At 52.4% G+C, this 26,535-nt stretch overlaps 1 protein-coding gene and 1 non-coding gene across 2 annotated transcripts; one reads left to right on the top strand and one right to left on the bottom strand.

Annotated features, from left to right (window-relative positions):
• POLDIP3 (DNA polymerase delta interacting protein 3) lies at positions 1-22,909 on the bottom strand. Its single transcript, XM_045779471.2, has 9 exons — positions 22,777-22,909; positions 13,816-14,206; positions 13,028-13,114; positions 11,560-11,655; positions 9,556-9,735; positions 8,925-9,002; positions 6,705-6,834; positions 3,349-3,415; positions 1-2,353 (listed from the first exon to the last, which is right to left on the bottom strand). Exons 1-9 carry the CDS (start codon positions 22,833-22,835, stop codon positions 2,176-2,178), a joined length of 1,266 nt encoding a protein of 421 aa, XP_045635427.1. The 5' UTR covers positions 22,836-22,909; the 3' UTR covers positions 1-2,175.
• A 316-nt stretch (positions 22,910-23,225) lies between these two features.
• Positions 23,226-23,375, top strand: LOC123780981 (U12 minor spliceosomal RNA). Its single transcript, XR_006776572.2, has one exon. It is a non-coding gene; the product is annotated as a U12 minor spliceosomal RNA (small nuclear RNA).
• Positions 23,376-26,535: the final 3,160 nt, after the last annotated feature.

The raw sequence follows: 26,535 nt of genomic DNA, 5'->3' as shown, positions 1-26,535 counted from the left end.
TAGGAATAACAAATCTTTATTCAGAAATGGGTAAGTAACATACAGTCTCCTCCATCCCTTAATGTCTCTTCCTCTCCTTTTCAACAAGAGATACACATGAGGAATGCGGAGGGGTGGGAGGTGGAGAGGGACGCAAGCATCGGCCCACCACCTTCTCTTCCATTTCCCATGACGACACCCTGTAGAGCAGGGGAGGCAAACAGGCTCCACCCTGCAATGTACCATACGGCTATCCAACGGACAGGGTCCAGACGGCCGGGAGGCTGCGGCGGGGCTCAATGAACTCTGTGAACGCCAGAGCAGCCTGGCACGGGACCGGGGGCGGGGGGGAGGAGGGGAAAGCCATGCAGGCAGGATACTTATCATCCCTACTTGAAGCAGAGTCCAAGCAGTGATCCCACTACCCCCAGAACCTGAGAAGCCAGGTCCTACTGCCTTGTAGGTGCTCTCATGGATCAGGAAGGGGAAAGTGTAGGAGGAATGTCTTCCAGCTGCTGAGAAGAACTAAGTTTGCACCTGTTCAAAGGGGGAAAGGGAACAAGGGAACGAAAGCAGCATTCTTCAAAGAACCAGAAGGCGGAGCACCATCGGGTACCTTCCACTGACTTCCAAGGCCTGAGCAGCCTTAGAGCTGGGGGACTGAGCGGTGTTCAAAGCCTGGGTCCTTCCTGCTTACAGACAGAACTCTGGAAACATGGGTTTCCAGATTTTTCTTCACTGGGCTGGTCCCAAGCAGGCCACGGAAGGCTCTTAGTGTCTCAGGCGCCCTCTACTTTCTAGACTCACGCCTGTCACAGCACTCGCTTGCTACTCATTCCGTTCAGCCCCCCGAGCCCTGCGGCCCAACCTGCTCCGGCTCTGCCAGCCTGGATCCCCTCTGCAGTCCCAACAAGGCGGCAGGAGACCGAGGAGGCCTGTGGAGTCCTGCTGTCCTGCTATTCAGGGGCTGCCCCTGGGGGCTACAGTTCTGCCCCCACCACCTGGAACCACGCTGAGGGAAGAGCCTACCAGCTCACCTGGAAGGGCTGCTCCGCTCTCTCCACGCCCTCCCTACCACCCGGCACTCCCTGCGCCCTTCACTGCCAAGGCAGGCAAAGACCCCTCTGGTCATGGACAGACGGGTCAGTCACAATCCTGGGAACAGCGCCCCTCAGTGGCAGCCGGATCTGTGCCTCTCTCAGCATCCCTACTGTCCTGCAGGCATCTGAGGCCAGAAAAGAAGAGCCAGGAGCAAACTAACCTCTCCCATCCAAATAATCCCCCAGACCCTCAGTGTCACAGAACAAGAGGCAGACCTTTAAAAACAAATGCAACTAGCGGAGAGCTGACATTTACACCCAAACCAGGTGTGACGAGCGCCATGCCCGGTGAAAACTGGAAGGGCTGACGATGCACGCCCCTCCTGGCAACAAGACGCGGAAGGCTGAGAGCTGGGGGGGCGGCGGGGCACACAGCAGGACGCAAGGAGAGGGAAAACGTCAACTCGAGAACGGACTGAGCCGCTGGAGACAGCACAGCAAGGGCTGGGAATGCTTTTCCCAGCAGAGCGGCAGCCTCACCTACCCTTGCCACACGGCCCTCTCCACACCACAACACTGTCTAGAGCCGATCGTGGTGAGAGGACAGGAGGGCTGTGGCCCGATCCCCGCCCAGGCCACCTGCGATGATCAGGCAGGTGAGCACTGCAGCTCTTGAACGACCTGGCTTCCCCCAGGAGGGCAGGGGTTCCCACTCCCCACTTCGTCTGAAAGTTTAAAAAAGAGGAAGGGAGGCATTGCCTCCCAGAGAAAAAAGTGTCCTTCACAGAGGCCCCTGCCCTGCATTCCATGGGGCCACAAGAAAGCCATCCAGAGAACCTAGGGTACCATTTTCAGACAAGAAATCAGTCTGGGGCTGAGATGAGGGGAGAGACACTCTGAGCAACACAAGCCTACCTTGGTGATGAGGTGGAGGGAGAAAAAACAGACTACACGAAATGTTAACGTACAGAAGAGCACAGGGCAGAACACAACACAGAAAGGTGGGTCCCGTCCAGTGAGGAAGCGCTCTACCCCCGGCGACTCTACCGCGCTCAGGGGCCTCCAGTCCGACGGCCCATTGGTCACAAGCTTTGCTCTAGGAAACAGAGCCACCCTCCTCTGCCCCCGGCTCCCGGCTGCCTCACCCCCCACCCATTCAAAGTTTGATTTTGAATTCTGTGGGCTGTGTAGTCACGGAGGCCCCTGAAGACTTGAAGAGCGCTTTCAGGATGGTGTCAGGGTCCACTTCGGCAGGGGGGCTGGATGAGGCGGTAGAATTCACCCTGCGAGGCAGCTCACCCTCCTTCTTCACTGAGGGGCTGTCACTCAGCCGTCTGTGGAGAGCAGAGAAAAGTCAAAATCCCTGTCAGTTTTCCCTCAGATAGGGAGGGAACCCACCGTTTCTGTTATGAAAGCTAAGTGCTGAACACAATGCTTTCTGTAGCCCCTGATCTCATGACATTTTGTACCAAATCCATCATTTTTTTATCTGCAGAGGACAAAACCGAAATGCAGCGCATAGTGATCTGGGATTTTAACTTCAGGAAACGCTGCATGCCCATGACACGGTCACCTACACATCAGTTTGTTACATATCTGGAGAAGTCTGGAAGTCAAGGAACTGACTTCACTCTATTTAGCCCAAAGGCTCCCAAACGTACGAGGTCATAAAATCTACATTTTCCAGAATCCAACTTATTCCTGGAATGCAGCTTAAAACACTTGTCCAACTCAGACAATTCAATATCTGAGTCTCAAATTCTGGTCTTTCTAACTTGCAAAGTCCGCCTGCCCCACCCACCCTGGCAAGTCTAGTATCTTCCTGAGGTTCTACCTCCTTGTCTACAAAAGGACATCCTGCCAACCTACAGTTCACGCATCTCAGGCTCCACAACAGCCTCAGTCTGGGCCAGGCACGCGCACGCAGGTGTGTGTCATAAACAAGGGCCGGCGGCAGGCACCACCTCCGCCAGCGTCCCGGATGAGGAGGGGCGTCTCCCATTCACTTGGATGGTGCCCACAGCGCACAGAGACACAGCTGGCCTGCTTTCCACTCTCTTCGCAGGCATTTCTACATTATAAAGCTGAGAACGAGGTCTGAACGCTAGCCCCGTGCAGTCAATCCCCTGCAGAAACGGCAGGTCACCCTACACAACGCAGCACCCCGACGGTCCGCCTGCCATCAGCGCAGAGGAAATGGGAGAGAGGAAAGCGCTGACGCAGGCCCGTTTCTCCGCAGGATGAAGAGAATCCCACGGAGTAAGCAAGGAGAAAAGCTCCACCCGGCCCCCGGCACCGGCCCCCCAGCACTGCTGCCTTTGGAACTTACAGCAGGATGGGCTGGTCTGAGGTGATAACGTTCCCATTCATGTGAAGGTTGCACTTCATGGGTTGCCCTGAAAAACCAAAAAAGAAAAGACTCTGCGATGAGACAAAAGGACAAGGGCTCCACCTCCATCACCAGGGGGTCAAAGCCCCCACTGCTGGCAGCTCTGGCTCCAGGAAGGGGGACAGGGAACAGGGGATGGGGTTGCCAGGCTTTGGGAACTCTAGGGTATGAAGTCCATGAAACCTCAGCAAGGGATGGCACCAAAAAGCAAAGTGGCAACAGACCTCACTTCTTTTTTTTCTTTTTTTTAAAGATTTTATTTATTTGACAGCCAGAGACAGCCAGTGAGAGAGGGAACACAAGCAGGGGGAGTGGGAGAGGAAGAAACAGGCTTCCCGCAGAGTAGCCTGATGCGGGGCTCGATCCCAGATCGCCAGGATCACGCCCTGAGCCGAAAGCAGATGCTTAACGACTGAGCCACCCAGGCGCCCCCAGACCTCACTTCGAGCAGGAGAGGAGAGCTGAAGGAAGGGAGAATGTGAACTCAGCGTGACTGTCTAAACTCATTTGTGAGGTGGTAAAGGAAAATGTTTATGCAACGAAACTAAGCGAAAAAAAAATTCAAGGGCGCCTGGGTGGCTCAGCTGATTAAGTGTCGGCTCAGGTCATGATCCCATGATTCCAGGGTCCTGGGATCGAGTCCCGCATCAGGCTCCTTGCTCAGAGGGAGCCTACCTCGCCCTCTGCCTGCCACTCCCCTTGCTTGAGCTCTCTGACAAGTAAACAAAATCTTTAAAAAAAAAAAAAAAAAAAGAAAAAATTCAAAAGTGAACACACAGGCTTCCACTTGGTCTGTGAAGATTAACTGCTCCAAGCACTGACTGCTCGGCTATGCTACACACCATGTGAGAAGTACAGCAATTGTAGCACAGAAAAAGGGGGACGGGGAATGGAGCCATATAGGGGTAACACTTCTAATACCTCACTGGAATTAATTTAACATGTATCTGAAATAGATTCTGGTGAGCTACAATATACCCTGTAAACCCTTCAACAGCCATTAAGGGAGTGACTCAAAAATTACAGTGAAAAATGGGACGCCTGGGTGGCTCAGTCAGTGAAGCATCTGCCTTCGGCTCAGGTCATAACCCCAAGGTCTGGTGACTGAGTCCCGCATCAGGCTCCTTGCTCAGCGGGGAGCCTGCTTCTCCCTCTCCCTCTGCCTGCTGCTCCCCCTGCTTGTGCTCTCACTCGTGCTCTGCCAAATAAATAAAATCTTTAAAAAAAAAAAAAAAAAAAAGCTACATTAAATGGGAATGGATTAAATAACCCAACCAAAAGGCAGAGATGGTCACACTGGATTAAAAAAAGAAAAGAAAGATCCAACAATATGCTATCTATAGACACGCCTTAGTGTCAAAGGTGCAAAGGGTTGAAAGTATAAGGATAGAAAAAGATATATCACCCAAACAGCAACCCTAGGAAAGCTAAAGTCGCTATACTAATATTAGACAAAATAGACTTTAAAAAATGTTATGTAGAGACAGAGGTCACTGTTTTGTTTTATAAGATTTTATTTTAGAGAGAAAAAGAGTACGTGCGCGCACACACACACATGAGTAGAGAGGGGGGCGGGGAGGAGAGGCAGAAAGAATCATGAGCAGATTCCACACAGAGCTCGGAGCTCAACAAGCTCACTCCCACTACCGCGAGATCATGACCTGAGGCGAAACCAAGAGCTGATGCTTAACAACTGAACCACGCAGGCGCCCTGAGACAAAGGTCATTTTGCAATGGTCAAAGGGTCAGTCCCCCAGGAGAGAAAGCAGTCATAAACATACATACAGCTAACACATACGCATACAAATATACAACTAACATCAGACCCTCAGATACACAAAGCAAAACTAACACAACTGAAAGAAATAAACAATCATAGATGATGATTTCAATACTTCGCTTTTAGTAATGGCTAGAACCACCAGGCAGAAGATCAACAAGGAAAGGGAAGAGTCAAACATTATGAACTAACTAGACCTAACCGACATCTACCAGCAGCAAAATACACACTCTCCTTAAACACTCATGGAACAGAAGGAAATTTGGCAAATTCACCAATACATGGAAATTAAACAAAACAATTCTAAATAACCAATGGGTCAAAGAAGAAATCACAAGGGAATTCAGAAAATACTTTGAGATGAGTGGAAATAAAGACACAACATACCAAAATTCATGGCATGCAGCTAAAGCACTGCTAAGAGAAAAATACCCAGCTGTAAATGCATAGATCAAAAGGAAGAGGGGAAGACAACCTACAGAATGGGAGAAAATACTGGCAAATCAGTTATCTGGTAAGAGACAAATTAAGAATATATAAAGAATTCTTTTTTTTTTTTTTTTTAAGATTCTATTTATTTATTTGACAGAGATAGAGACAGCCAGCGAGAGAGGGAACACAAGCAGGGGGAGTGGGAGAGAAAGAAGCAGGCTTCCAGTGGAGGAGCCTGATGTGGGGCTCGATCCCCCAAACGCCGGGATCACACCCTGAGCCGAAGGCAGACGCTTAACGACTGAACCACCCAGGCGCCCCAAGAATATATAAAGAATTCTTAAAAAAAAAAAAAAAAAAAAAAAAAAAAGAATTCTTTTAAAATTAATTAAAAAATTGGGCAAAGAGTCCAAATAGACATTTCTCCAAGACATAGGTGACTACGCACACGAAAGACACTCAGCATCACTCACCAGCAGGGACACGCAAATCAAAGCCCCAGTGACGGTGTTACATTAGTGTCTGCATCTCTAGCTCGGGTCCCTGGGCCACAACGGTCCTCAGTAAACACTGAAAGAACTAATCAGCAGACGGAAGGGGCACCAGACAGACCTGCTCTCCACAGGCCCTCCTGACACAGACCATGTGACTCGGAGCCCAGGAAAATGAGCAGCTTACTCCTGAGGAGCAGCGCTCACCCAGGGGCTGACAACCGTTAGACAAGGCTTCAGACCTTTGAGGAACCTGTGTCCGAGCAGTGATCAGACCAACATCGGGGAGCACGCGGCTAGGACTTTTGGTTTCCCCGGGAGGACCTCTTAAGAGAAGCAGCCGTGGAGAAATGGTGTTTCTCTGCTTACTAGACTGAAGTCCTAGGGCTGGGTGACAAGCCAGGGCCCTGTAAAACAGGCAGCTCAGGGGACTGCACACGCTCGTCTGTTCTTGGTGCGCAGGAAACCTTCCATCCAGACGGACGATGTGCCAGGAGTCCTCCCACCCAGCTCAGAGGAAGGCCTCGCTCTAAGGCCTGCTGCCCCACAGTGAGCAGTAGGAAGGTGAGGTGGCTGCTTTCTCCCTGACTTACCGTCCAAACACCTGTTGTTATACTTCTTATATGCAGTAATGGCATCGTCCTTCTTCACAAAGACCACCTCTGCTACGCCAGGATGGACCAGCCGAGCCCTTTTGAGGGCTCCACACACACAGAAAAGCTCCTGCAAAGAACAGGAGGGATTAGGGTTGTAGACTTTAGGGCCCTTATCCTGCCTGCCTGCCGTCCACACACCCCAAAGAGCTCTGAGTAGACCGGCAGCTGCACTCCAGCTGAATATGCCCAGGATTTCGGGAGGCGCTGTTTTAGGGTGTCCTTGGGACATCCGCAGGCCTCTTGATGTGGGACCAGGTAAGGGGACAAGCCGAGCTGGCAGCCAGAAACGGGTCTGCCCTGGAGTCCCCGTGTCCTTCAGCAAGGCACCCCCAAAGTTTTCCTGCTTCGGCACCCACTTTCTCCACAAGGATAAAGGTTACAGAATTTCTCTGCGGCCCAGTGATGTGCGGGAACGCGCAGGCTCATTAAAGGCAGGGGTTAACATGGCCCCAGGGAGCCTGCAAGTCGTTCAACCTTTCTGACAACGAGTCTGCTCTTCTGGAAAAAAAAAAAAAAGAAAAGAAAAAAAAAAAAGGAATGGCTTCGCCTTCCTCCCGGGGCTGCCGAAAGCTCAACTGGAGGCATTTGTAGGGCAGTGCTCCGTAGGCGTGTGTCCCCTGACGCCCCCGCCTCATTGTACAGGGCAGGAGGGGAGGCCGGAGAAGGAAGACAATGTGGAGACGGAGCACAGACGCCGGCCAGCAGCCACGCCATGTCCTCACCTGCGACTCCCTTCGCAAGGTTTCTGAAGAGGTCACGGAAATAATGTGTTTTTCATGATAAAGTGGAAAATGTTAAATACCAAAACAAAGATATGGAACTGAATACTAAGTGTGACCCCAATTTTATTACTGTTGTTCTCTAAACATTACCCATGTGGGGAAAGGAGGAGGGCGGCTTCTGCCGCGGTCGCTTTCCGTGCTCACCACAGGCGGGCAGCTCCCCCTACTCTGTATCTTCCTGCCTACAGAGTACTGCCACACAGTACGTGCTCGGTAAGTGGCAGCTACTACTACCTGCAGAGTCAGGGAAAAAATGTGTTTTAACTCTCTATTACCTTGTGAACTATTAGACAAAGTAGGCTACAGTGCCCATTGCGTTACCATTTGCTGGCGAGCCTGCTTAACTTCTCAAAGCTATCACACAGCACTGGTGTTTCATAATTAAAACCACTGTCAAACGAGGTGGCCCTTATGGGCTGTTACGGAACCCGAAACCCAGCTGCAGAGAGAGCCTGGAGTCCGGGTGCGTGCCTTCTGTCATCTGACAGTTCACAGTAGAAAGGGCACCTGGACCTCAGATTAATAGCAGGTTTTTTTGGTGCCTACATGAAAGTAAGGTAGAAGAGAAGTCCTGGCTGCATTTGGCCCTGTCCTTACGAGCTTTAGATTTTGCCCGTGGCTAAGGGCGGGACAGGACAGACCAGGGCAATACAGAGGGGCCAACTACCAGATAACACCAATCTATCTCATTCCCTTTACCCTGGAATCACCAGGAACCACAGGGCTGTGAACCACGGGACTAGAGGATCCCACTCGAGACCCATCCAGCACCATGCCCTGGCCCTGGTTTAATGCTGTGAAGAACAGGGTTAACACAGCCAGCCTGACTGCTATCTTTTGAAAGATCTGCTTCCAAGGCTGGATCTTGGCTGGTGTCTGGCAACCTGGAACTGGGGAGGGCTCCCACCACCCTAAATTGGTGTAAGACTGGCTCACTGAGCCTAATCTATGCAAACAGCGTGGTTGGTGCTGAGCACCTGCTTCTGCCCTGGGAGTCTGGAATGCTGGTGTACAGGGGCAGAGTGCCCACACAACTAGTTCATTGTAAAGACCCTGGGCACTGAGTCTGTAATGAGTTCCCTGGTTTCACGCATCACACATCGTTGCTAGGGGGAATAAGGTGCATTCTGTGTGACTCCACTCAGGGAGAAATCCAGAAATTTGCACCTGGATTCCCCCAGCCTCTGCCCCACGAGCCTTTCCCTTTGCTGATTTTGCTCTGTATCCTGTAATAAACCTCAGCCCTCACATGACTCTATGAGAAGTCCCATGAGTCCTAGGGAATCAGTGAACCTGGGAGGGGGGGGGTGGTCTTGGGGCCCCTTGACACAGACGTGGTTTGAGATCTAAAATTCTGGAAGGACACAGTACTCACCACGATGTCTTCCTCCGTGACTCGAGGGTGTAGATTGTTCACGGTCATCTTGGTGCCTTCCAAAGGGCTGAGGACAGGCTGCCAGACAAGAGCAGAATCAGACAGCAGCTCCGCACTCAGCAGCAGCACGCACTCCCGGCGAGTGACCAGGAGGGCGCAGAGGAAAGCCCCCTAGAGAGCCTGTCACAATCGTGCCCCACCACGACGCTCAGGGCCCGAAACTCTCATCAGCTCCGAGATATGCCCGACACTCACAGGCCTCTGAGCCTCTGCATGGAATGCCAATCCCGTGTCAAGACCCACCCAGCTCAGGTGACACTTTCTCCTTAAAGCCTTCCCGACTTGCCCAGGAGAATCAAATGCTCTTTCCTCAGAGCTCCCAGCAGCTCTCCTCAGGCAGACCACTGGTCTATCACGAGTTGCTCCGTCTGCAGCTCGCTTTCCCCAACTTGCCCGCAAGCATGTGGAGGGCAGAGGTCACTGAGGCTTGGTTTGCTCATTTGTAAAATGGCGGTGGTAACGCCCACCTCACGGAAGTGCTGTGAGGACGCAACAGGGTCACACAACACACTGCCCCCCCAGCACAGGCCGGCTCTCAGCGGGGGCGGTCGCTCCCTCTCCTTCACCTTACCTCAGCAGACGGCAGCTCTTTGGGGGGCTCCTCCTTGTTCACTAGTGTCCGAGACATGCTGGTCAAGGCTTTTGTCCGAACAGAGGAGGGGAGGGCAGGAGCAGTGTATGCATCATTCTGAACCACTTTGGTGAGCGGGAGGGCCTTGGACATGGAGAACTTGGAACTGCTCAGTCCGGCCTAAACAAAGAGGCAGACAGGAATCTGTGACGCTAGAGAGAAGGTAAGAGACAAGCCCTACGGGGCTGACAACCCCTACCCCCAAGGCCTCCCAGCTCCCCAACTCCATTAGAGATCTGGAGCCAAAAAGGCTGCCAGTGACTTCCCCCAAGGGAGGGGCGGGAGGGGAGAGACACGCGGTCTGCCCACATGCTTACAGAAGCCACGCTCCAGTGCAGGAAGCCCCTCGTAAGAAACTTCCCCGCAGGCCTGACCTGGAGCCACAGACCTACCCAGACCACTGAGATTTTATGAAAACCCTACAACTTGGGGCCAATCAGAAGGCCAAAAGCTTAGAGTCAAGTTCATTCCCAGATAGGTTTCTATCACAATGGGCCGATCATCCACTCTGAGTTGGCCTGGCAGAAGAACCCACTCTTCAGAAGGTCCAGACTCCCAGCTTCTTGGTCCTTGTTTCTGCCACACAAAGGCACCATGCACAGCCCTGGCTTGATCGGCTCCCAGACTGTGAAGGACATGCTGGCAGAGTCGGCCGTGCAGACCAGCACAGACGGTTCCCTCCCTCCCCTGCTCCCCCTAAGCCGGGATGTGGTCCCTTGGAAATATAAACCAGGAAACTCCTTGGTACGCATGTGTCTGAGGAAAAGGATGGATGAGGCTGAAGTGGCAGGTGGCCTTGCTGATTTCAAACAGTGCCTGCCAGGTGCTGACTCCAGAAGGAGGGAGGGATGCAGCAGCCGCAGAGGCCGAGTGTGGGGCAGAGCTGCTTCACCAGTTTCTCCAAATCAAACAAAATGTCCGCCTCATGCAGGACCCCACGTTTCTCAAGCTACTTTCTGATTACCGACAGCCAGCACAGTATGATACATGCAGCCCGGGAGGCCGACTGCATAAGCCTGACTCTTAGATCTGCTATTTATAAGCTGGGGATACGGAAAACATCTTAATCTCTCTGTGCTTGGTCCCTCACCTGTATGACAGAATAACAGCACCCACCTTACCAGGTAGGAGCAAAGAGGAATCTTAAGTTAGTTAACACAAATACCGCATTCTTTCAAGTCAAGGGAGCCAGGAACTGAGCCAGCTGACCCCTCCCTTGGTAGCAGACCTTAGCAGTTCAACCCAGTGCAAAGGCTCAGCCCCTTGTAACAAATCGGCACCATTCGGCTTCACGCAGCACTTTAAGTACTTCAGCGGTAACCAGGAAATTGGTCCACATTCAACGCAATGACAAAAAGAGTCTTTGGGTCTCTGAAGGCCAAACAAAGGCACTTGGCTTGGGTGCCCCTGGCTGCCCTCCCTGACATGGGCTATACCTACTGCTTCTGGCCACCCTGATGGTCCCAGATACCGCTCTCACTCCTTCTCTGCATGGGATCTACCCAGCAGCCTAGTCTGGCCAGCTTGCCTGGCGTGCAGGCTGCCCCCGGTGGAGCGCACGTGCAAGGCCCTGCTTACTCCAGCTAACACACCGACTGAGGGGATCCGGTATCAAGAATGGGGCCGGAGCTGCTGACGACGGAGGGAAGGGAACACGCAGAACATCCTGCCCTTTCAAGGGAAAGAAAATGCGATTCCCTCCTCTGGGATCTCACGTTCCCCGTGCAGGGTCTCAAACAGCAACCAGAGGTCGCAGCTCTGCAGTTCACTAGCCGTGGTGCCCCGAGCACAGCCCGGGACACCGTGCTCTCAGCGCGTATAAACCAGGGACTGCATCAGCACTTCTGCAAATCTTCTGACCCACACGAAGAAATATTTCTGAATTGAAAGGCCGTACTCCCCACCAGCTCTCCCATCCACCTGATAAAACATAAAACGCCTTACCACGTGGTGGAGAAAGCCGCCCGAGGCTGCAAATTTCATCTGTTTACTAGGAACAGGAGCTACAGGGTCATCATCTTCCTCCAAATCATATACGTTCTGAAAAGAAACCAAGAAAAGCTAAAGTGGCCTGCGGTCCCTCAAAGGACATTTGGGGCAAGAACAGCAAGACCCGTGGAGCTGGCTGCTGGAGGGAGAAGGGGCCACAGGGGAGACTGGCCTGGGAGTCACATCCTCACAGGCCGGCTCGCTACCCACAAGGGCCCAACAAAAGCGCTGCAACCTCCAGGTCCACGAGAATTACCTTTCCGTAAGCGGGCAACACCTAGAAACACCTTAAAACAGGTGTTTATAATCTTGGTTTAGAAAGTGCATCCTCGGCAGTCTGGCCTACAGAAATACAGCCAAACCCCAGAAAGAGCTTGAGCCACAACGATGTTCACGGAAGGATTTCTAACAGTGAGAATTAGAGGGAAATGCCTCTAACTGGAACATCAACCAATGGATTATGCAGTTATTAAAAACGTTTAGAGTAAATGTGAATCACAGAAGTGCTTAAATTATAAAGTAAAATAGAAGAACACAGAATTAGATAATAATATAATAACACACACACAACTCCAACTAGGGCATTAACTAAACAATAATGACGCTTAAAAACAAAAAACCAAAAAAAGAGAAAGGAGCCAGGGCAGAATTTCAACAGCAGTTGGCTCTGGAGAGCAGGAGCATGAGTAACTTTTTCCTTTTGATTCTTTCTCTATTTTGCAAATATTCTATATTAAGCATATACTAATTTTTTTTGCACATACTGCTTTAATAACAAAAAATAGAAGACACTCAATTTGCCTCTCTGCCCCTTATATACCCACCACCACTGTAAGTTTTTTTTTTTTAAGATTTTTATTTATTTATTTGACAGAGAGACAGCCAGCGAGAGAGGGAACACAGCAGGGGGAGTGGGAGAGGAAGAAGCAGGCTCATAGAGGAAGAGCCTGATGTGAGGCTCGATCCCATAACGCCGGGATCACGCCCTGAGCCGAAGGCAGACGCTTAACCGCTGTGCCACGCAGGCGCCCCCCCCCTTTTTTTTTAACTCATCAACTGCAGGGGCTCCTGGGTGGCTCAGCTGGTTGAGCATCTGACACTTGGTTTTGGCTCAGGTCGCGATCTCAGGGTTGTGGGCTCCGTGCCAGACAGGGGATCTACTTGGGTTCTCTCTCTCCCTCTCCCTCTGCCCCTTCCCCCATTCGCACACACTCTCTAAAATAAATAAATCTTTGAAAAAATAAAAAAAAACTCATAAACTGCAAAAAGCCAAATGTAATCCCCTCCAATTCTTCACACTGGGAACCTCGGGCCAGGGCTCAGTTAATCCACCCAGCGGAGCTCATGAGAGTGCATGCACGTTTACACGTACACACTGCACGCATACACTCATGCCCACATACACACGTTCTTGCTCTCTCACCTGTTTGGCCGGGTGGTTATTGACAACATTGATCCTCATTCCAGCAGGATGGGTGTGGAGTGGTGCCATGGCCTTCTGCTGGGGAACCTAGAAACACAAAGAGACCATGATCCATCCCAGGGGGTCCACACGTGTTCTCCATGAGAAAGGAGTCACTGAACTTGAAATACGGTGGCACTCAGTTGAGGCCCGTGGTAACCTCCAGGGCGCCTCGTGCCCAAAGCAGGAGTGACAGAAAGCCTTATCTTGCTCAACGAACCTGGCTCAATAAATGTTCGCAGCTGCTGCTGCTCCTGTTACCGAAGTCACTGTGAACATTAATACTGTTTTCGTTTCCTTCGGCAGCTGTGCAAGCGGCCAGGGCCTGGACGGGGGGCCAGGTCCTCCCCTGGGCCTCCCACTGACGGCTATGTTAACTCTGGGCACAATAATTCACATCCCTGAGCCCAAGAGTCTTTTAAAAACTGGGGCGATGGTCCCTGAATTGCAGGGAGAGATAAATAAGGTCCTGTGTGTGAAGCGCTGGCCACTGAGCACACGCCCCACAAGCATTTCGTCCTTTCCCCTCTCTTCCCTGCATCGCTGGCTCACTGCAGAAAGTCACTTACTTTTTCTGAAGCCCCTTTTCTCCTCCATAAAACTGGATCAAAACCTCGCCTCTCCCATCCGGTTACCATACAAACCCTCGGGAGAACTGCCGTTTGCCCCATCACTCCTGGCCCCCGCTCCCTGCCTGAACCTACACTTGTTCCTGGCTCCCCAGGAAAGCGGGCAAGAGCCACACCTACCTGGATGGTTTTGGTGAGCTTCAGGGCAGGGGTCACGGTCCCAATGGGGGGGCTCACGAAGGTGGCTGGGGGATTCCGCTTCAAGCTGATCTTCTCGCGGGCATCGGCCACCGGGCGGGGCTTCTGGGGCGCCGCGCTCTGCTGCTTGCGCGAGTTCAGCATCTCTCTGGCATCCTGCACTTTCCCTTTGATCCGGAACCGAGCATCTTTCTGCAAAAGCTTTTCCCGGGCATCCTTCACCCCCAGCTTCAGCCGGGCGTCCGCGAGACCAATCTTCTGCCGGGCGTCAAACCTCTGCTGGAAGGTGGCCGTGCGGGCCGGCTGGCTGAGGAGGCTCTGCTGGATCCCAACACGAGACCGAACACCTCCGACTCCTGGTCTGGCATGGAGACTGCAAGAAAAAATTGCAGTATTGAGCAGATCTGGGTAATCAACAGCAGCCCGTGGAAGCAGAGCTGTCGTAATACTGCGAACAGGGGGGTTCCTGGAGAAACCAGAAATCTGCTCGCGGTCTGGGGAAACAGGTAAACCTATGTTGAAACTTCTCTCCCAGTTTATGGCTTTTAACTTTGCCTTGAAAAGAAAATCAGGAAGAATGGCCTGGTGGTTTCTGTCACTTAGGTAAGACTGTTTTGCTCCCTAGACCAGGTGTTCTGAGACACCATTAGGGACAATAACCTACAAATGACATTAGTCAAAAAAAAAAAAAAAAAAGCATATCCCCCAAATATCCCAATCCCACACATCTGAAGAGCAACTTCAGTTTCCAAAGCTCTTCCACGGTCGTGCTCTGTCACCCCCTCAGCACCCTGTGAGGTGGGCCTAATGGGCTTGGAGAGGAAATGATTACCAAAGGGTGTCCAGCCGGCTCCTGGCAGCCCAGGCCTCCGGTGCCGGCAGACAGCCCCCCACCCCGGGCTGGGAGCAGGAGCTAGCCCACTAACAGACTGAAGACACAAGGACTTGACAGAAAACAAAAACAGTCACTGAATTGTTTCCAAACACCAAAGGTGTGGGTGTTTCCCTCACATCAACTGTTCTTGGACTCTCTGGACACCAACTGGGTGTCCTACAATTCAATTCTGACACTACTACCCAGAGTCGGCGCACACCCCACAGGTTACGGGCTATCCCACGAGACTCCCCTCACTTCGGACGTCAGTCCCAAGTCCTGGGCTTCCCACACTTTTGATAGACTAACAAAAATTGAGGGGACCCACCCCCCCCAAGTTCGAGAGTTTGCTAGAATGGCTCACAGAACTCAGCAAAAACAGTTTATTTACTATTATCAGTTTATTGTAAAGGATACAATCCAGAAACAGTCAAATGGAAGAGAGACGTGCGGTACAGGGGAAGAGGTGTGAAGTTTCCATGTTCTCTCTGGGTGCACCACCCTCCCAGCATGTAACTGTGTTCGCCAACCCAGAAGCTCCCCAAATTCCATTGTATAGGGGGTTTTAAGGAGGTTCCATTATGTAAGCAAGGTTGACTGAATCACTGGCCATTGATGACTGACTCAATCTCCAGCCCCTCTCCCCTCCCTGGAGGTTGTGGGGTGGGGAGTGGGGTAGGGCTCCAAGTTCCAACTAATCCTGCCAAGGTCTTTCTGGCAACCAGCCCCCGTCCTGAAGCTATCCAGGGGCCCATCAGGCAACTCCTCATTAGAACAAAAGATGCCCCTACTACCCTTATAACTCAGGAAACTCCCATGAGTTTTAGGAACTGTGTGCCAGAAACCAGGGATAAGACTATAAATTTTTTTTTATAAGATTTTTATTTATTTACTTGACAGAGAGAGAGAGAGCGCGCGAGCACAAGCAGGGGGAGCAGCAGGGAGAGGGAGAAGCAGGCTCACCGAGCAGGGAGCCTGATGTGGGGCTTGATCCCAGGACCCTGGGATCATGACCCAAGCCGAAGGCAGACGCTTCACGACTGAGCCACCCAGGCGCCCCAAAACCAAGTATGTATTTATCACACTCACCACCACCACCAAGAATGCCAAATTCAGAAACTGGTAAGACTGGAAATGAACTAAACTCCATTAAACAGGCCCATTTGCTTGTGGGGTTCCTCTGTTGGCCCTTCGGTGGCTTGCGAGGAAAGTACAAGTCCAAGTCCTTCCTGGGGTCTGCAGGTCGCTCCCTCGCCCCACCTGCCCACCACACCACAAGGCCTCTCTGCTCCAGCTGCCACCACTACTCGAACAGCGGGTGCCCTGCTCGGGGACTCCGGCTCCCAAGGCAACATCTCCTCTTGGGGAACCGTCCCTCTCTGATTCTTCCAGGACAACCCTCCTTTGTGCCTATATCCACATCTGCTTGTTTTCCCTTCCCCACTGGACTGGAAAGGGGGAGAATGGGCCCAGTGCTTTGTAAGTGGTGTTGAACCCTGGCTGAGCATTAGAAACTCCTGAGGAACCGCTTAAAACCACAGCTGTCCAGACCCCACCCCACAGCTACTGAATCTAAAATCCAGGTGAGGGCCTGGGCATCTGCATTCTTGACCCCACAGGTGATCCTGGATGACAGCAGAGTTCAGAATCTCTGACCTAGTGTCAGAAGGCAAAACTGTACCGAACAAACAAGTTCCTCTATGGTTTCCCACATCTGTGTCCAGCCTTCCCCCGAGGCCTCCTGCACCCTGGGCAACTCAGCAGATGCGCCTACTGCCTCACCTGCCCCCAACTGACTGCAGGGAGACTGCCCACCAGCTCCTGTGCTGACAGCAGGAGCACACCCGAGGTACCAGTAAAGGCAAATCCAGACCGTCATCTTGTTATCCTCTGGCCAGTGCAAACACCGGCCGCCTCCAGTCCACAAGACTGCCGAAGGCAGTGATGCACAGACCGTTTTTCTTTGAAAAACAGCAAATTACTTTAGGATTTAAATACTTTCCAGTGGGTCTACACAAGAACTGGGTGGGAGAGAGAGAGCAAGGGTCATTTACAGAATTGGTCAGATTACGTTTAAGGTAGGGGCGGGAGGTGCCCTACTTGCTGGTCCCTGTCCTATTTTCTCCTATAAAGGAGTGGATTAAAAAAAAAAAAAAAAAAAAAAAAAAGCAAGGCCAAAAGGAATGGGGTGTTTAGGGAGTTCAGTAAGCACAATTAGGGAGCGGGAAATGGGTGCGTGTGGCAGACAGCACCCACCCGCCCCTGGAAAGGCCCACCCTTGGTTTCATGGTCTGCGAGGCTTTGACAATAGTGGGGCTATGCTCTGTAGTGCTGCTGAAACCCACAGCTGCTTGAGAGGCCCCTGGAATTTCTGGAGGGCACACAAACTTCCTAATAAAGGCCTATCCCCAGGACCAACTAGCAGGTGAGGGAACCCTGCTGTTGTTGTTTTTTTTTTTAATGCTCTCCGCTCCCTACATCTGCTGATGATGCCCATCAGAGAAATGCAACAAGCTATCAGTTCAGACCAGGAACTACTACTGAAGGCCTACTCATAAAACTGGGGAAAAGGGGGCGCCTGGGTGGTGCAGTCATTACGCATCTGCCTTCAGCTCAGGGCATGATCCTGTCGTTCTGGGATCGAGCCCCACATCAGGCTCCTCAGCTGGGAGGCTGCTTCTTCCTCTCCCACTCCCCCTGCTTGTGTTCCCTCTCTCGCTGGCTGTCTCTATCTCTGTTAAATAAATTAATAAAATCTTTTAAAAAAAAAAAGGTGTATTATAAAAAAAAAAAAAAAAAACTGGGGAAAAGGATTTTGATCAACATTTACTGTCCAGATCCGGACGAAACCAGCATTAGTGAAGAGCCCTCCAGATAAAACCATTCACGTACTATGCATGGGACCTCTCTGAAGCCAGACGCCTTGGGCTGGGATCAAGTCACCAAAAAGAGCATGGTAGGAGCACTCCTGCTCCAGGAGGGGAAGGACCAAGTCTCTGGGGACGCCGCACACAATCAGACCCCCGTATGGCTGTGAGAGGGCTTAGAGGAGGCCCAGCGGGCTTGGGAAGAGCCGAGCGGGCCCCAAGTCACGTGAACAGTGCCCACCGCGGCCCACGGCCCACAGCTTGCAGCGCCCTGCCCTCAAGAGCATTCCCTCACTGCCCCCTCAGCACTTCTGCGGTCCGTGCCCTCCCTGGGGCAGTCGATCCCTGGACACAACTGCGGCTGAGGCCCTTACTGTGCGGAACCACAGGGTCTGCCTCCAAACCCGCATCTCCCACCAGCACGAGGGGCCTCTCTGGGGTACACCCGGCATCTCCTCGCCTGGTGGATGAAAAAAGGCTCCAAGAGCTTTCCCATCCTGAGCACCCACTAAGTGTCAAGAGCCCTACAGGGCCCCCCTGGACATCCTCTTCTCACCCTCCCAACTGTGAGAATGAGACTGTAATCCAGTTCACAGATGAGGTCCCGCAGAAGGCCGCACGGGACTTGCCCGTATCTAGTCATATATAACCGAAGCATGGGTCAAAAACCACGACCAGAACTTGAAGAGTTTGGGGGGCATACTGTCCCCAGGCTAAGGAACGGCTTAGGACCCCGTCACCCAGGGTCACAGCACACGTTCTGGCGGCCAGAGGGTGAGCGCACACCCACCGAGGACGGCCCAGTGGGCCCACTCGGAACCCACAGACCACACTGCTGGTCTGGCCAGAAAGACGGCCCAGGTGCCTTGCGCTGGTCTTTTTTCTCTATCTGAACAGCACAACAGGTCCACGTGGGGGAGGGAGGGGATGTGGCTGGGGTGCAGGAGCGTGCGTAGGCCACTTCCCCTCCATTCGAGGCATTCAGTTCCCGGTTACACCAGTTCTTTCAACTCCTTTCATGAACAGCTTTAGGGGCTTCAGTGTTCAGGCTTTTTATAATCGCTGCTCCTCCTCTTGCATGAAAAGACGGCTATTCATCCCAGCAGGCAGCAGCGCTGGGTACAAGGCAGGCATTAGTCATCAGGAATTTTTCAAATAAACACTCCTGCTAGGAGTGGGTCTCCAAAACACAGAGTTCGTGGTGTTACCCTCCTGTTCCAAGGACTGCCGAGGGCTCCCTCACAAAGCCCAACCCCTCAGCAGAGCCTCTGGTCTGGCCCCAGCTCCTGCCTGCAGCCTCACCTCCCACTGCACACTATCTGATGTTCCTGAAACACATTCTGCACTTCGGGCCTCAGTCAATGCTGGCAGAGAGGCACAGGAGGTTTGGAACGAGTCTCTGCACTGCCCCAGCCGGCCGCACCGAAACGATACACCCCCCGCCCTGGTGGCAGGGCCCCGCTAGGTGCTCCACGGGGTCCTGGGAAGAGCGCTGTGGGGGAGAGGGCCAGGGCCCCCACTGGAACCTAGCGCTCTCCGCCAGTCCCCGACCAGAGCTGGCTCTGGACAGATGTCTAGTCTGAAGGGTTCAGGCCCTTGAGGGGAGCCCCGGATTATTATTACTATAAAGCGGACTTTAATCCACTGGGTCTCTGGGTTAGTTAACGTGTGCTGAGGCCACCTTTACGAGGAGAAAACACAGTTTGATTCTGTTACGGAGAGTCAGTCCTGAACTCGGTGCTTTACAGATACAGGCAAACAAGACACCAACCCCTACCCTCCAAGAGGGTCCTGTGCAGATGTTTTCAATCCTATTTCTTCCCCTCCAAGTTACATAACAAGTAATTTTCCTCCTCTCTGCTTTAGGTCTACCTTTCCTTTCTCTTATTTCAACAAGGACACAACCAATGAGTACCAGGACCAGAGCCCTGGCCTGAACTGAAAAGCTGACCAACCCCTTTCCCCATGGCTCCAACGACTCCCTTGGCAGGGCATCCGGGCCAGAGCTGCTCAACCCCACCATGCTCACGGTCCAGCCTTCCCACGAAGGCTGCCTCCCACCGGAGATGAACCTTCTCTAACTAGGCGGTGCCAGTGGACAGACAGCTAACATCTGAGAGCCCAACAAATCAAACCCTTGTGGGCGACTCTGCCAACCTGACCAGCAGTACGCTCACAGCTTCTGGAAAAAACCAACAGGAACAGGCTGGCACTACAGTTGGTGCCCTGTGCTGTTCTGGGGAGACTCATCCATGGGTCTCAGGCAACTGAAGTCACCAGAGCTGCGCTGGGCATGGGGAAGGACAGCGCCTCACCATGGCTGAGTGAAGTACCACTCAAAACTCTCCCTTTCTCTGTTTTCACATTAATCACGGAAAACATTTAGACGATTAACTGGGGGGCCAGGTAATAATAATGATAACGACCCCGTTCTTGACTTACAAGGTGTGACGGACACAAAACAGGATGGCTTCTCTAAAGAACAAGCACATTCCACGACCTGTGGGGAAACACGTTATTTACACATCCGGGGTTCTTTTGCTATTTTCACTAAGAGGAAGAAAGTTTTTGGAGATCATTGGTTCTACTTAAATGATCAAGCACAAAGTTCTCCCGGGGACCTCCATGCAATGCCATTCCATGGTTCCCAGGAAGGGCAGAGTTCTTCCAGGAACCATGTAAGACAGGATATAGTTACTGCAGAAAATGACAGCTGTTCACTGAAATTAGCTTAGACCTTTCGGTTCTTGACAGGGATGCCCTGGATGCAGTATTCACTGGCTTTGCAAGTAAAAGAAAACCGAAGCTTCCACAAGGTTTAATCCAAACACAGCATGCGGGCCAAGCTAGTGTGCAGTCTCTGTCTGCACATTCCCCCGGTCCAACTTTCACGTAATAGCAAGGCGATATTCTCTCACAAATTCTCACACAAAATTGGAATGTTACTTCGTTATTTAAAAGCCTTCAATAATGATGATGATAGCTAACATCTGCTGAACACTTAGAACCATCAGATACTTTTAAAGTACTTTAGATATATTAATTCACTTAGTCTAAATAATCATCTAACAAAATAAATATTATCTACATTTTATAAACGAGAGAGGTATGGAATAGTTAGGTAACTTGCGTAAGATCATGTGGAGGGGCGCCTGGGGGGCTCAGTCAGTTAAGCGTCTGCCTTCGGCTGAGATCATGATCTCAGAGTCCTGGGATCGAGCCCCGCATTGGGCTCCCTGTTTAGCAGGGCATCCGCTTCTCCCTGACCTTCCCCCCTCTTGTGTTACATGCACTCTCACTCTCAAATAAAATCTTAAAAAAAACCAACAACCAAAAACATTATGTGGAAAGCGAGAGAAGGGAATCGAAACTTCAGTTTGACTCTGCGGCTCCAATGCTTACCTACGCCCCCCCCATTGGGGGAGGGGTTTGGGCTTCTACTCTTTAAAGATCCACAATAGCCATCATTTGCTGAACACTTACTACCTGGTACAAACTTTAAAATACACATTTTTATATTCTCATACTTAAATTCCTCAACCACTGGCCAGGAACCATTACTACAAATGAGGAAATGGGCCAGCTCAGAAGTCCTCTTGCCAGGGAGGCACAGAACCCCAACAGGCCCACTAGGGCACCACGTCTGCCTGGTTGCACAGTCCCCGTTCATCCCATGGATCCCACCCAATGCCCAACACCAGACTCTGCACACATGGGCACCAAGAAAGTACAGACCCAACAGACAGTACAGACCGCCTGCAGTCAGGAACTGAGGGGAGTGACTGCAGAAAGAGCATGGTCTGGAAAGCTGGCTCGTTCAGCCACTGTCCAGCAAACCTATAAAACCCAGACAGACTTAAAAACGGCCAAAGGATGCAGCACCAATTCCACACCAGTTATTAGAGGGAAGACCCAGGACAGAACTACTCACAGAGAATGGCTGAGCAAATTAATGCTTCCTGTGTGCCTGTTATGAACCAGAACCCAGGTGAAGCGCTGGCTGGTGAATTACATGGTGGCGTCAGGTGCAGTGGATATGAGAGCTGGGGGTGGGGGGATACATTTCAGTTAGCAACAGAAAGATGTTTTCTAGCTTCTGAACTCAGGAGGTATTAGTAAATATCTGCTAAGTGAATGACGTTTGAGAAAACAGTATCTAACATCTTTACAGCCTGTTTACAAAGACATATGAACTAATGCAGTGTGTGCTGGAGAACTACTGGCGGCCTTCCCACTTCTTCATACAGGTGAACCGGAGCTCATACAGCTGGAAATGACTAACAATATTTAAGGGTCCAGAAGAAATTTGGGGGCACATCACCGCAAATCTTCTCCTCACTCAGATCCAGAACAGTCTTCTCCGACAACTGGGAGCTACAACCATCAAGAAGCTCTAACCTCCAGTCCCACCTGGGTTTTTTTTGCCCAAACCTGAGGCCAACTCAGCCAACTCTCTTTAGGGCACTCAGCCCCAACTCTCAGCTCTTCATGGCCTCGGGCAAGTCACTCACTCTACTTCTCCCGGCCTCAAGCTCGCCATCTGCAAAATGGGGAAAATATTAATACCTGGCCGGTACGGTTGCGAAAAGAGCAAATGGGACGGTAGTTACACGAAAGCGCTTAGAGAACTTGAAACGCCGCGCAACTGAGGCGAGTGTTAATAGAGGTGGCGGAGCCGGGAAGCGCACGCAGGATTTGGAAGTTAAGGTCTGGGTCTCAGCTTCGACGGTAACAGGCAGAGTCTGAGCAAGTCACTTCCCCGCTAAACTTCACTCGTCCTAACTCTAAGGCCGCGCGGAGATGGTGGAGCAGCGGGACCCGACGGCCTGTCTTCCCAGGGGAGGGGGCTGAGCCGGGGACACCTTCCGGACCCCTCCCCCCGGGGGCAGCCCCTCCCTCTGCGGGACGCCCACCCTCCCCCCAACCTCCCCGGGCCGCTCCCACGAACTGAGCGCTCGGGCCTCGCCGCCGTCGCGGCCAGCAGCCCCGCCGGCTTCCCCAGAGCGACGGCGCTTCCAGCCAGTGTGGACGTCCGAACGGCCGGGCCCGCGGCGGCGGCGGGGCCGGGCCAATGAGGAGCGCGGCTGCGGCAAGGGGCGGGCGCAGACGGCACTCCGCGTCGCTCCCGGGTCGCTCCCTCCCCCGCCCCGAGCCCCGCTAGGCCACGGATCCTGAGCCCCGGAGGTAAAAAAGGCCGCTCACCGCCCCTTCGTCGCAGCCCCGCGCTTCCGGATGAGCTCGTCCAGGGAGATGTCCGCCATCTTGCACCACCGAACGAGCCGCGAGCAGCTTAGACTCCCTCGGCCCTCGAGCCCGCCCCTTCGGCCGCTACGGAGCAAATAGCTGCTTCCGGCGTACGGCCGACAAACTCTCGCGACAGCTCAAACCAGGCAGAAACCGGAAGGGGCGGGGAGCTCCCGTGAGCCTTTGCGACGCCAGCTTCCTATCTGCATACGGCGGTCGGCGGACCTACCGTTCCCGGTTCTACCCAGACGAAGAAATAAAATGGAAAGCGACATAAGCAAATAACTAAATGAATAAGATAAACTGCAAAGGAACTGGGCTCTTGATTCAGCGGTCCACTCTGGTACTCACCGTAGGGCTAATGAGCGTGGGATTCATTACCCAGTAAGTAACACGTGTAAGTCCTTATGCCTTAAACTTATGAGTAAGGAAAATAACGATTCGGGGTGACGCCCGAATCCTCACTGCTAATGTGAGACGAATTTTTGAGCGGGTAAAGGTTGCCCCTAAGGTGACCCGCCTACTTTGCGGGATGCCTGGGAGTTGCGATCTGCCCGACCCCCCCTTATCACTAAAAGAGTAGACAGAGTGATGAGGCAGGGAATTAACAAGCAAGCTTAGAGGAGTTTTTGTTTCTCATAAATAAGGTGTATTAGTTTTTGTGCTTTTTGTTAGGATGTGTGGAGCTCTTCGACAACTTCCGTAGCGGGTCCGCCCCAGGTTTTCTAGGTTTTTCAAGTTTGTGGACATTTTTTACTTATGACCTGTTGGAAGTCCGTTTTCACGTGCGGTTCATGAACCTTACCCAGTTCTCTGAAACTTCTCTCTATAATTACAGTGTAAGGCCAGCCGTTTATTTGTGGTGGCCGGCTGCACCCAGTAGGCGCTCACTCAAGGCTCACGAGGACAGACCTCACGTCCCACGAGTCGCACTTTCTGGGCGGCATGACTTTCACGAGCAGCAAATCGCCTCACCTCGTTGCGCTTCTGTCTTCCCAATCTATAGAATGGGGCAAATGACAGGTCGTTGCGAGGGTTAAATAGGCTGATTGTTAAAATTTTATACGTAGAATTTCCTTTTCTACGATGCAGACCCAGGACCCAGCACTAAGCTTGGCACGAGGTAGCTATTCAATACATGTTTGTTGCATCAATCGATTAAAACACACACACACCCCCAACGTCTTTAGAAAAGCAAAGAGCATGTACTGTACTCTGTGAGTTGCTATTAATTTCTAAGTGCAGTGATGCCAGTGGAATTCATGTACTGTTGACAGAACCCACATAATTAAAACTCTGCCATCAGGAGCTCTGTGGACAGGAGCTGGTAAAGCCAGCGGGTCTGGGGGTGGGCACCAGACAGAGGGAAGGGAAGCCAGGTCCCACCTGCGCAGCCGCGACTGGGTGCTGGCTGGCCCTCCTCAGCTGTAAACCGGGACCACTAACCCTCCCTTGTGCGGGGAGGAACGCCGTGCGAGGAAGGGAGGGCCCAGGTTCGGCCTCAGCACCCTCCCCTGCTGGACCGCGGAGGGCAGGTGCAGAGGAACAAGGGAGGGGCCAGAGGACCGCAGGATTTAGGGCCCTGTCACGCCTTAAGTGAAATGTAATAAAGAAACTTAAAGGTTATTTTTAAAGCCAGTTCAATAAGGTCAATAACTGAGATCAACCGTCAGCAGAGCGGCCCTCCCCTGGAGGCATTTCGGAGGGTGTAGCGTTTTGCAGGGTGGTGTCTGGTTGTCTGAAGGACAGGGATCGGAATCCAGTCGGGTGGAGACTGGGGACTGGGGTGTGGCAATCCTGAGGCCTGGGCCCTCCCCACTCCTGCGCCTGCAACATTCCGGGAGAGAAGAGGCCCATTACAATTCTCCCAGGCGGGGCTTCACTCCGTTTCTTGTATGGACACGTCGGACTTTTAGCCCAGTGTGAACAAACATGGAATTGCCAGGAACGCAGCTGAGCCATAGCTGAAGGTATCCGGTCCTGCTTCGTTTGGAAATAGACCAAGAATTGCACCCTGCTTGGGAAAACCGCGTCCCTGTCAGCAGAGACTGGGAGTCAGGCTGCATTTGGGGCTCTGACCCTCCAGGAACTGAGCATCTGGGCAGACCCCTGGCCACCCCCCTTCTGGGGGACTTGGGCCAGCATTTACACCCTGAAATGTGCATCACTTTATAAATTCCTTTCCTTTCTTGCTTTTATAATGTAGTTGGAGCTTTGCGTTGATTTTTTGTTTAAAGATTTATTTATTTATTTATTTATTTGAGAGAGAGAGAGAGAGGGAGCAGGGGCAGGGGCAGGGGCCAAGGGAGAGGGAGAGAGAAACCCAAGCAGACTGCACTGAGCATGGAGCCAGGCGCGGGGCTTGATCTCACCACCCTGAGATCAGACCTGAACTGAAACCAAGAGCCAGAGGCTTAACCGACTGTACCACCTGGGCGCCCTGATTTTTTAAAACTCTGTGTGTAGGCTGGTGATATTACTTGTGAATCCACTTCAGGAGACTAAATGTTATTTTAAAAGGATGTCAGGTCTGAGAGGGTGGAAAGGCATGAGACCAGGAGAGGGTAGGGACCAGGTCCAGTCTATGGCCTTCTCAGCTCCTGGGGACAGCCCCTTATGAGCTCAGATAGGTGTGCATTCAAAGCCTGACACTCAGGCCTGTTTTCTCCCAGAAGGGTACCCGGATGGGGAGACCTAATGTGAGCCCAGAGCTCTGCAGAGTCCCCAGCACACAGTAGGTGTGGAGAAGGGATTCCCAGGCCAAGCCCTTTCCTGCCCACTGACAAGTCCCAGCCCTGCTCCGGTATGTGGGCCTGGGCCAGAATAGAAGGTAAAAGGAGAAGAGAGGAGAAAGGGGCTCCCTGGCCTGAGGCGTGGCTTCCAGCCTTCCTTCCTGCGCACTTCCCCATCCTCTCCTCTTCTCCATTCCACCCCACCCCAGCTACACTGGCCTTCACAATGTTCCTGGAGATACCCAGCAGGTCTCTGCCCCAGGGCCTTTGCACTTGCTGGTCACTCCCTCTAGAGCACATCTAGTGTGTTTCCATTCCAGCCTCATTTCCACTGTCCCCTCAGCGACCTGCTTTCTGCCATCTGTTTCTGGAAGTTAATGCCATAAGGTTGTTCCAAATGCAAGGCGTCTGCCCTTGCTGTTTCCACCACCTTGAACACCTACCCCAGTAGGGCCGGCTTCATCGTCTCTTCAGAGAGAACAGCCCTCACTCCCACGTTGCCTTGTGGCCTGATTTCTGTCTTGGCATTTACCATCTCACGACACCATCTGGCACTTGTCTTACATCTTTCTCACTGGCACCCCAGGAGCAGGGGAGGGCATGTTGGGGCAGCTGTGGCCAAGTCTCTTGCACCTGGAACAGTGCATGAAGGAATGAGGGAGCTAGTGATCCCCCTTGCAGCCTTCCACAGGGAGACTGTGGCCCCACCTCCAACCTGAAGGCTATTCACTGCTGAGCCCCAGTCCCTCCAGCAGAAAGTGAGGCTAATGATTTCTCCCTGCTTTTCAGGGCTGGCCAGAGGGGAAAGCAAAAAGGAAAACAATGGGACATACAGAGTTGCACAACAGGACTGGAGAGAGCTTCTCACACCGCTGAGATGGTGTGAATAAGGCTGGGCACGAGGGGAGGGTCTCAAGGCCGGACTCCCAGCGTCCACACAGCCTGGCCCGTCTATCTCCAGGAGTCTAGTCTCAAGAAAATCATC

Source organism: Ursus americanus, chromosome 17 (genome assembly GCF_024610735.1).
Source record: "Ursus americanus isolate L20-20 chromosome 17, mUrsAme1.1.p, whole genome shotgun sequence".
Lineage (NCBI taxonomy): Eukaryota > Metazoa > Chordata > Mammalia > Carnivora > Ursidae > Ursus > Ursus americanus.
Note: the sequence above shows the minus strand (reverse complement) of the source record. Positions and strands in the feature narration are given on the sequence as shown.